Here is a 12,104-nt window from a genome sequence, read left to right on the forward strand (position 1 = left end):
TTCCTTTTTTTCATTTGAAATAATTTTCATTGCCTACTTTTGAAGCAACCCCGCAGAAAATTGTAGTTGACCACCGTATGTTTTCCCATTGATTTTAATTCATTAAGACATAATTTACAGTATATCAAAATTTGAATAAAACCTATATGGTAGAAACAAATTAGGCCCATTGTCCTTAATTAGTAGATCTATAGTAATAAAGGTCATTTTAAAAATCGCAGTTATTTCCTCAGGGCAAGTGAGTCTTTGGCAGGGCTGACAACTTTTACAAACAGTTAGTCCTGCATTTCTAGTTAATTTTACAGTGAGTTTCATACACTGATATTTGTAAAGTTTTTTGTACTAGTAATGAAGTGTGTGTGTGTCAACGGGTGGGTGAGGGGGGGGGGGGGGGGGGGGGTGAGGGGGGGCTACTTGTTTCTGGATATCGATTTATAGATAATTTATTGTGATTAATTATATCATTTGATAGCGGTCGGTTGTTTTAATGCTTCGAGAAAATCTCATAAAGTGAATATCCACACAAGTGCATACGGTGTAGGAAATATACTTTTTCTTTTGTTTTATCTCTGCTACCAAACATCAGATCATCAGATATTTAATCCAATAACTCATGTTTTGGTACATGAGCATTCACTTGCAACATTCTGAAAAATAATCTTCAAACCAGGCAGATATTTTTGTATCAGAAATGAGTCGTCTTTAGCCATCACTAATTTGTATATACACAAGAGTTACCCAAGTGACGCATAATTTTCGTAACTTCTTTTTCTGAAGAGTTCCAAAATTTTCTAGTTCCGATATCCCGTATTCAAATTATCTATCATGTAATTTCATCAGGTCAATTTGAATTATCTATCATATCATTTCATTACGTCAATTCAAATGATCTATCACATCATTTCTTTAAGTCAAATTCAAAATCAGGATTTCATCATTCAAATGCGGCTTTTCTCAAAAAGCGGTTACATATGAAGACAATGCAATAAAATATCGAGAACCTGTGCATTTGATAGACTACTGGTGCCTGAATTACGTGTAATAGGAACGTACAACAATTGAGAGTTACAGAGACCAATTTGGATTTTATGAAAAAGATATTTCACTGTCCTCGAATTCTACAGAATATTTATCCAGTAAACAATTACATTAGATGTTACAAGGAGTAATCAGGCAATTCATTCTAGGCCAAAAGAAAAAACTGTATGAAAATATCATTTGAAAAGATTCAGCAAAAAATCACTATACTATGCGTTTCTTTCTTTTGATCAGTATATATACAAAGCTTATAAGCAAAATATAGTATGTAGGAGTTAAATTTCTATATACAGTTGAACTTCGGTAATTGAACACCGATATCTGAAATACCATGATTAAAAAGTCCCAACCACTTATTCTTTAAGTATTTTACCCTCGATATTTCGAATCCTTGGATATCTCGGAGTTTTTTTCTCGATCCCATTGAGTTCGATATAACGAGGTTTGACTGTACATGTATGTACAAATAATCCCGAATATCATTAAATGAAATTTCAACACTCTACATGGATTCCACGTACTACATTCATCTTACAGTCTGACTTGGCTCCATGTAAATTTTGGGTTCATCCCACCCAATCAAAAAAGCCATGTACAGGAAATATGTCAGTTGTTACGTAGCCACAGGAAATATGTCAGTTGTTACGTAGTCACAGGAGATTTGACAGTTATTACATAGTCAGAGGTGCTGAATTTTTGTGTAAGAATGCTATATCTAAACAAGCCCTCAGACTGGCATTTTTCTTCATAATAGGAAGGCTCAGAATGTGTATTCAAGTCAAAGGTGAGAATTTTAAAGAAATGATACATAGCATACTTGATTCTGATAAAATCAGGCCGAATCGAACTAAGCCAGGTATACCCAGCGATGCGCTAAGAATCAAGCGACCCAGCTACAGTACAGTAATGACCTTCTATTATATAAACATTATCTGGAATAGAAATGACCAACATATTTACAAATCATGTTTATTTCACCAGTGTAAAAAATAAAAACATTTTGTCTTATAATAAGCAACTCTCGATACTACTGTCTTCAAGGATGCCAGCTTGAAGCCAACTTCGTCCATCAAAATTTTCTGGCTCAATTGGCTTACACAGTGGGATGTGTGCGCAATTCCGGTTAACAATCAAGTGTATTGTCGGTCATCGTCGATTAACCCGGGTACACTAGATCATTATAATCAAGTATGATAATTAAAATGTATAAGGTCAGGACGTTGTTTGTGATTACAAGCACTCAATAGTCAGGACTTTTGAAATAAAAGCACTTTGAGTAGCCTATCTGTTGGAAGGAAACTTTCAACTTTCATAAAGAATACTAACATGATTTAGAAAGCTGCTGGACTTGGTTGCCCACCCGATCTGCATCACACCATCTGTTAAAAGGGTGACCTCATAATACCATATCCCAGAATTCACCTGGAATGTACAGCGAACACTTTCGAAGGAGGATGCATCACATCTGGCCTGTAAATATCAAATTTGAAATCACAGGTTTTGCACTTTATCTAACTACAACAATACATCAGTTTTCATAATTACATGCTTATTACATGTATACTTCTATAAATTCCTGTAAGTATATATACCAAGAAATATATCATTATGTAAAATACAATAAAATTACCACAACAAACACCGATGGCATATTTTCTCTTCCCTTTGATAAATGTACAGATTCTAGTACAATAGGGAAATACGTGTCAAAGAAAGAAAACTGATAGTTTGCATCAAAGTGTTAGAATACTATTCACATATTTACTTACTGGAAAGCTACAGCCTTACAATGTAATTTCTATCTGTTTCATGATGTGCAAGTGAAATTAGTTTGTTTGTTTAATAAGATGTGAAGAGTTCAAACATTTGCATATTCCATTGTAAAGAACAATATTACCTGTGACTCGTACATCAACAATAACGTAATTTTACATAAATGCACAGGGATGTTTGGGTTTTGTCCCATTGTGGTTCTTGAGAACATAATCTTAAAAATTTCACTGTATAATTCTATTGTGGCCCAAAGGGTCAAGGGGTAAATGAACTTGAATCTAGATTGCTCGACAGTGTCAACCTGGGAACTAGGAATTTCTTGAGGGTGTCAACCCATGATTTTAGCTTTGGGGCTTCAAGATACACTTGTAGTGAAGTGAGTAGTCCCCAAAAAGGCCAAATAACTTAGATGATTTTTAAATTATTTTCTTTATTGCACATTACTTTATTGTATGGTACGTGAAGTACTCCTATTAGAATTGCCTTTTGATACATGTATGAATGTTAATCAATTGTGAACTGCTTTTTAGAAGTGTATAAATTACAACCTTAAAAATTTGGTTCTTGAGAAGATTTTAAAAGAATATTCTAATATATGTTTGCTTAAAACTGGCCAAAGTATGACCCCCTAGGTTCACGGTTTTCTTGATTGATTGTATACTGTTTAACATCCCTCTCGAGAATCGTTCACTCATATGGAGACGTGGTTCATGGTTTGAATAAACTTGAATCTTCATCATATAAGAAAGCTTTTATGTAAGTTTTGGATTCTCTAGTTTAAATATTCTAGCAAAATTTTTTTTAAACACCCCCAATCTAGTTTCATGTTTTCTTAATCATCTCCCCTTGGAAGGAGTACGGCCCTTTATGTGAACACACTTGAATGCTATACTTGAATGCTATTTACCTTAGAATACTTATTGATAAGTTTGATTGAAATCTGCATAGGGATTCTTGCTAAGTAAAAACTGTGAATAGTTTGTTGTGCAATACATTTGATTGACACCTGTGACCGTGTTACTTTCATGAAAGCTCTGGAAACTTCATTTTTTAGAATAAATACACTGTGAATTTTGTGATATCAAGCACCCATAACTAGACACTCGATTAGGATATATTGAGCTAAATCTGGGGAACTACTTTGATTTTGGATTGAACAGACGATTTGTAAAAGTTTACATTCTCGTGTGGGAATTCAGCTCATCATTATGCCAGCATCGAACACTGCTATTGTATACCTATTAGTAATTTGTTATTGTCAGATATATTTTTCTTTCAATAATTGTAAATAAATCATGTTAATCTTTGAATTGTCTTTGTGATTGATTTTTGATGGTCACAAGGGTATTCTGACCCCCTAACAAGATTACAAATGACAGATGTTGGCCAAACTTTGATCAGAAAAGCTACAAACATAAGACAATGTCATTTGTACCTTTTCTACAGGTGTGTATTCTTGTTTTCATGAATTATAAAATTTACACTGTATTTTTTTACTTTAATAGCTGTGGCAAGAATTATTGAAGACCTCACCTCTAAACCGTCTGGTGAAATTTTCAGGTATTCACTAACATCTTTACTATTCAACATCACATTAATATTCTTTAAATCTTCTTTTCGGTATGAAAATTCTCGATTCTGCAATATAATTTAAGACAATTTTTTTTCTTCAAATTCTTTAAAACATTGTGAGTAATGGAAAGTAAAACTTCAAAAATCAACGTTTAAAAAATTGTTTAATGGTACATATGATTTGTTACTATAATTCCAGAAAGAGATCTGACCTCTGTCACAACTGTAAAAAAAGAGAAAAATAAATATCATTCATAAATCATCTAAGACACACATTGACAACAAAAGTATTTCAGTGGCACTCATATAAACACTCACATAAATTATCAAGGCACCACCGGGCACAGAAACCAACTTCCCGAAGACAGAAGTTGTCATGGCGCCACCATTTTTCAAGGATTTCTAAAGGATTTGGGTTGCATTCTCTTAAACATTTATTTATAGTAGTTTTATTTTCACCTGCAACAAACAACAGAGTTACAACATGATAAGACACGAGATGATTGTATGTTTACCCCTAAAATAATAATTCTATATGTGCTTTTTTTTTTTTTTTCCCCCTTCATTTTATGAAATATTTAAACATGTCATGTGCTGAATGTGCCATCAGAAACTCACTGGTCTGAGCAAACTTCTCAAGAGCCACCAAGGAATGTAAAATAACAGCTGGGTCAAGTTTGTCATTCTGTGAAGAGATCAGAGTCGAAGGAATAAAATAAAGATCATCTTTCTCCGTGTCCTTTTCTATTCTCTCTTTAAATCACTGAGACAATAATCACAGAAAGAAACATGTACAATATAAAAAATAAGATTTACATAGAACTCACCAAGTTTGACATTAAGTATTTTAACACATCATCTGTCAAGATGTCAATTGCATTTGGACCTGAAAGATATACAGTAAAGTTATCATAAGGCATTATAAAATATATCTATACATTACAATATATCAGAAAAGATATACAGTAAGTTATCACAAGGCGTTATAAAATATATCTATACATTACAATATATCAGAAAAGATATACAGTAAGTTATCATAAAGCATTATAAAATATATCTATACATTACAATATATCAGAAAAGATGAAAAGGTGAAGATACCAAACAGTGATCAATCTCGTAGGTCCTATAAAGAATACAAAATTAAGAGTAGAGCAAACACAGATCCCTTGGACACACCAGAAGTGGCCCCATCCTACCACTGGGGGATCATGATTTTAACAAATTTCAATCTGCACTATATCAGAAAGCTTTCCTGTAAATTTCAGCTCTTCTGGCCCAGTGGTTCTTGAGAAGATTTTTAAATGACCCAACCCTATTTTTGCATTTTTATCTCTCCTTTAAAGGGGGCATGGCCCTTCATTTGTACAACCTTGAAAGCCCTTCACCCAAGGGTGCTTTTTGCCAAGTTTTGCTGAAATTGGCCCAGTGGTTCTGGAGAAGAAGTCGAAAATGTAAAAAGTTTACAGAGAAACGGACAGACACAGACGACGAACAACAAGCAATCAGAAAAGCTCACTTGAACTTTCAGCTCAGGTGAGCTAATCAGCCTGGACACTCTGATGATGAGAGAAGCCACATTTAGAATAAGCCTGGACACTGATACCATTCAATGAATTAGAAAGTATGCTCAACTCACTGCTTGGCTATAACCTATAAACACTGACCTGCCAATTTTTCTGCTAGACATCCTAAGACTACACCTATATTTCTCTGGGAGCTGACAGAACTGTATTCTTTGCTTGGGCTGTTAGGCATCAACTTCAAATTCTTGTACAGAATTAGGATTGCATCCTACAACAGAGAAGGACAAACAATTTATCTTACATGTATAAGTCATCTGTCTACAACTGTTACATAAATTTAGTCATATTTCTACTGTTAAATAAACTTACAGTCATATTTCTACTGTAACATAAACTTACAGTCATATATCCCACTGGTGCTAACAAACTTTACTTCTTGTAAAACATTCTTGTTTTACAAGAAGCATAAAAAAATGATAAACAATATATGTATAATATGGATAATCTTCAAACCACTTAGAACAAGAGGCCCATGCGCTACATCACTCATCTGAGTCACCTTGGCCCATATTTAAACATTTTCCCTATACATTCGTATGTAAAACTTTGATCCCTATTGTGGCCCCAACCTACCCCCAGAGGCCATGATTTTAACAAACTTGAATCTGCACTATGTCAGGAAGCTTTCATCTAAATGTAAACTTTTCTGGCCCAGTGATTCTTGAGAAGATTTTAATGATTTCCCCTATATCTTTGTATGTAAAACTTTATTCCCCTATTGTGGCCACATCCTAACCCTGGAAGGCCATGCTTTGAACAAACTTGAATCTGCAATACGTAAGGAAGCTTTCATGTAAATTTGTAATTTCCTACCCTAGTGGTTCTTGAGAAGAAGATTTTTACAGATTTTCTCTAGATATTTGTATGTAAAACTTTGATCCCCTACTGTGGCCCCATCCTATCCCCGGGGGTCATGATTTTAACAAGCTTGAATTTGTACTATGTCAGGAAGTTTTCATGTAAATTTGTACTTTCCTAGCCCAGTAGTTCTTGAGAAGATTTTTAAAGATTGTTCCTATATACTTTGATCCCCTATTGTGGCCCCATCCTATCCCCAGTGGTCATGATTTTCACAAACTTGAATCTGAACTATGTGAGGATGCTTTGATGTAAATTTGAGCTCTTCTGGCCCAGTGGTTCTTGAGAAGATTTCTAAATGACCCAACCCTATTTTTGCATTTTTGTGATTTCTCCCCTTTTGAAAGGGGCATGGTCCTTCATTTGAACAAACTTCAACCCTTCACCCAAGGATGCTTTTTGCCAAGTTTGGTTGCAATTGGCCCAGTGGTTCTGGAGAAGAAGTAAAAAATGTGAAAAGTTTAAAGACAGACGAACAGACAACGGACAACAGGCGATCAGCTTTCAACTCAGGTGAGCTAAAAAAATTCATTACAGGAAACCACAATGCCATTAGAATTATTCAAAGAAACCATAAAATTCTTCAACCTTGGTGGGAAGGGGGCACTCATCCAGCAGGAGGGTGATCACTGCGGGACCAAGAGGGTCATCAAGGGGGATGGAAATGACCAGGGACTTGACAACATCTAACCATCCCTCCTCAGACTCTGCCACACGATGTAACAATAACATGGCTTGAGGTGGGCCCTGCTCACTAAAAAGATAACAAAAACCATCCATCACACACTTTTATAAGTGTGAAATGCACATGTATGGTCATGATTTATGGCAACGACAAATTTTCAATAAACAGTAAACGTAAATAATTTAATTCTTATTGTATCCTTGTCTCTGATTAGTCAAATTCCAATTGAGGAACGCAAGTTATTTTTGTATAACCTGGTTTGGTATGGGGACACACCCCTTTGACAACCAGATGCCGGAACTATTTTTTCTCTCTATCTAAATTTACATCACAGCACTGTTTTCAGCCTTCTATGGAATAGAAAGTCAATGTGTACTTCGGTTTGGTACACATGTTGTTTTCTCGTTGTCAATATTAGCATTTACTTGTACACAAATCACTGTTGTAAAACATCTTTCTCTGTATGTATGGTCGAATAATAGATCATTACCCTGTTCATTTAGAAATACATTTATCACTGGGGAAAGGGGGGGGGGGGGGGGGGGGGGGGGGGTCATTGCTTGATCCGTCTTTCAACAAGGCAAACAAAAATTCATATGTCACATTTTATCACATGACGTCAGACACTTGAAATACATATACAGTCAACTCTTGATAAACTGCCACCTTTTGTTGTTTTGCATTTATGGTGTTATAACGAATTTGGTGATGAATTGAATTTCCGCCATCTTGGGGAGAAAGAGTTACTATTTTGTATATATAAGAGTTATCTTTCCTTAACATACAGACTTAATGTAAAAATATCTCGTAACTTTTTTTCAAATTTTCTAACATGATTAAAATAATAAGGCTTCATTTCAAAACAATACACAATTACAAGACACATATACACAGTATGTTCAGTGTCGGTATTTAGTGCACCGCATGGCTGTTTCCTGGTAGGTGAGTCTTCATTAATTGGACAAAGATCAACAGGTATTTCACTCTTTGCAGCCAAAATATCCCCCACTGTCCTCCTTTTTATGGACTTTCCCCCAAAAAACAGTAGAATAATTGGTGATTTCCTGTTGTGTAAATTTCGGAGGGTTTCTGTGCGTGGTATGTAATAATTTGCTTATTTTCTTTGAAATTAAACATAAACCTCTTTCTTGGCGAAGCCATAGCTAAAATGAAATATTTTGCTATGATGCAAAAACATCAAGACTACAGTTCCTATTGAGTAATTATCTCATTTATTTAATACTGGGATCCGTCTGCCCAGTTGTACGCCAAAGATCAATAATGACCAATTTTGCATCACTGATCACATGCATCCATTGCGGTTTATCGAGATAATTAACACTTTGACATAGACTTTCGTAATAAAAACAAGAATTTCAAGTAATAAGAAAAATGTTCTTGGGAAAATGCGGTGTTATAACGAAAATGGCAATGAATTGAGTGGCGATAATTCAAGAATTAACTGTATATACATAGAAGTGGAACGAGGCCAAATACTTTTGTAGAAAATCGTGACGGATTAGTCCAGTTGTGTTACGCATTTTTGGATTACATTGTAAGTATTTTTTATAACACAACAAAGAATGCATGCTATTGTTTACATATTACTATCTGGGATGTATTCTGCGATATTCTAAAAAATATCAACGATGTTTTGAGAAATGAAATGTTGTCAAAATTTATGTTTTGAGACATGAAATGTTAACTATCATTTTCTATTGACAAATAGCACTTTCAATTTCAACACCCAAATACGCAATGCCTCAAGATTTATGTCTGCTAATGTTTAATCATAAAGCAATATACACACATAAAGTCATTAACTTACAATCTTAAGCAATAGCATATTGCAAAAACTGTTTTTGCTTTGCCTCGTCCGATATGGGTTTTCTTTTCACACCATGTATTTTTCCGTATCAGGTCACTAACTAACTGTGTAACTAATAATATCCCCTTCATAACTAGTTGCACAAGGGGATAACAAGTGTTTTGCAAATACAAGCTGATTAATAGTCTATAACACATTTTACTTACTGTATCACTATAAACAGTGTTGTTTGAGGGAAATTAATTAAGAAAATTGTCTTATAAGCCTAGTAAAGCTTTGGAGAATGTTTCTTAAAAATACGATAAAAAAAACATTCAAATCCATGAACTTACTTGTCAACCAGAGTCCTAATAAGAGAAAGTGTCTCTAGCACCAGAGAATCTACATTTGGACATCTTCTGGAAGAACTTTGTGAATTGGAATTTGACACTACGGCTCTTCTTCCTGTTGATGACCCTGACCTTTGATGTGACCTTTGATTTCCGCTTTCTACCTGTCTTATAGCTCGTTGATCTGCAGTTACATGTTTTTCTTTACAAACACAAGAACCCATTTTGTAAGCTATATATCTATATGCCGTCAGCAGAATTCGAGATAAGATATTCCTATGTAAATGTAGAATCCATGTTGTAACTAGCATATCAATAAAGATCAATATAGCTATACGTTCCTCCAAAACATTTCCTAAAGCTATTTTAAATTTGATTTTTCTGAATGACGGACACTGGTTTCAGAAGCAGGGATGCATCACACTGACTGATGAAGCAAAGTTCCATCTGAAAATAAAAAGTTACAAGTATGAATTAAGTATACTACTGTAAATAAACCACAGGGGGAAAAAGATTCCAAACATGTACGTATTGTGATGTTAGAGCCAGTTTACAGTAAAACACAACTACAGCAAACATGCTTACAATGAATTCACGCTTACAGCAGAGTGATTTAATCCCTGTAGTTTTAAAACATATTATGAACTTATGAACAAATTATGTTGAAAATGATATCAAAATTGTTCATTTCCATCACTTCACTATAAACATGGTTTACTGTATTCTGATAATTCACAAACAGATCAAAATCATATCTCCCAACTAGAGGACCCCATCAAAAGTCATGGTACAGAGATTAAGGTTCATGAACCACAACTTAACTTCCCCTATGTGCCATTTTATATCACACATGGTAGGCAGTTGATTGGGAGGATTTCATTAACAGAGAAGAAGCTGATAGTGAATCAGTTGTATGTTTAAGACTCAGGGACTTGAGAGTACATTTGATCAGCAAAATAAACCAAACACTGAAGGGTGACATGTTGTGGCATTCCTTTGCATTGAAAGCATACAAAAATTAGCAGTAACAAGAATATCAGTAAAACTGACGGATGCTTCCTGAAATGCATCTAACCATGACGAAAGACTCGCACAATGATCAATAACTGTTGAAATATTGTTGAACTGAAGGTTTCTTTTTCATGCACAAGGTATATGTTGAGTGACATTGACCTTTACAAAATGACCTTGACTGACCTTTGCCTGAAAGGCATTTCCCTATTACTTATTTGTGTGATCAATACCTTTCAAAATAAGGCAATTTTCAGTATGTAAGATATATATTCTGTGACCTTGACTTTTCCAAAATGACCTTGAGACCTTAGTCGAAAAGATCAATAATTGTTGAAATAAAGTTTTATTTTCATACATTAGGTAATGTTCTGAGTGACCTTGACCTTTACAAAATAACCTTAAAGGCATAGGGTCTAAGATATTGGTAAAATTTTGCATGTTCCAAAAAGATGGTGAAATTAAAGATCATAACAAGAAAATCACAAAAAGTTCTTCAGAATGTTTACAAACACATTGGATACAATAGTAATTACAAAATAATTCCCTGTTCTCATTTGCCTAAACTGGTACCTTGTTGACTTCACATCTCTTATGTTTGTGTGTAGCCACCAATCAGTGGGGTATCAGTTTAATATATTGTCCTCCAGACAAACATTTTATAAAAGGCTAAAACGTCAAACTGTCTTTAATTTCAAAGCACTGCAGCTATAGATAACTCAAATTAATACTGCAAATTTGTTTTTTGGAGTTCTTCTTGTGATTGTCATTTTCAGATAAAAGATAGACCCTATGCCTCCAAGGACCTTGGTCCAAAATCCATTGTCTCGAGGAACATTTGTGATCAATTATATCAATTTCTAATGAAAGGTTTAGGAAATGTGAGCTCGGACAAGACGGACATGACAGCTACTATATATGTTCCCCTGAAATTTTTCAGAGAGCATAAAAATATACAGTGAATCTGTGATATCAAAGTTGTAATCAAGGTGAAGACTGATGATGAATAAACTTAAAATATATTCTGTTTGTCTACACAAAAATATATATATTTACACTCATTATACACCATATGCACCCAGTTTCTTTTAAAATACATTATTCTAAAACATCAATACACATATATCAATTCAGAATATATGCTAATATGAGAACTGCCAAAGTATATTTTCAAAACTGTATTAAGAAAACCGTCCATCCATTGATTATTTTCAAAATTGAAGAAGAAAAATAACAAGATCACACAAATAGGAAAGACTTCACTTTATTCTTCATTTCAATTATTCATAATTTTAAATCACCAGAAAAAATACATTAAAATCTCAAACAAGAGGCCCATGGGTCACATCACTCACCTGAGTAGCAATTCCTAGCAATAAACAAGCTTGAGCAAAACTATCATTATATACAAGCAGCTTGGT

The 12,104-nt window shown here is 34.3% G+C and overlaps 1 protein-coding gene across 1 annotated transcript in view; it reads right to left on the reverse strand.

Annotated features, from left to right (window-relative positions):
- Nucleotides 1–12,104, reverse strand: part of LOC125658172 (RING finger and SPRY domain-containing protein 1-like) — a 51,285-nt gene that overhangs the window by 27,343 nt on the left and 11,838 nt on the right. Inside the window, exons 4-12 of the mRNA XM_056147206.1 lie at nucleotides 9,676–10,119; nucleotides 7,419–7,584; nucleotides 6,054–6,180; nucleotides 5,211–5,269; nucleotides 5,002–5,068; nucleotides 4,702–4,842; nucleotides 4,596–4,606; nucleotides 4,345–4,449; nucleotides 2,365–2,508 (exon numbers count right to left, since the gene is read on the reverse strand). Coding sequence (XP_056003181.1) covers nucleotides 2,365–2,508; nucleotides 4,345–4,449; nucleotides 4,596–4,606; nucleotides 4,702–4,842; nucleotides 5,002–5,068; nucleotides 5,211–5,269; nucleotides 6,054–6,180; nucleotides 7,419–7,584; nucleotides 9,676–9,983 — 1,128 coding nt within the window. The 5' untranslated portion in view covers nucleotides 9,984–10,119. The remainder of the gene's footprint in view (nucleotides 1–2,364; nucleotides 2,509–4,344; nucleotides 4,450–4,595; nucleotides 4,607–4,701; nucleotides 4,843–5,001; nucleotides 5,069–5,210; nucleotides 5,270–6,053; nucleotides 6,181–7,418; nucleotides 7,585–9,675; nucleotides 10,120–12,104) is intronic.

Source organism: Ostrea edulis, chromosome 1, assembly GCF_947568905.1.
Source record: "Ostrea edulis chromosome 1, xbOstEdul1.1, whole genome shotgun sequence".
Classification (NCBI taxonomy): Eukaryota; Metazoa; Mollusca; class Bivalvia; order Ostreida; family Ostreidae; genus Ostrea; species Ostrea edulis.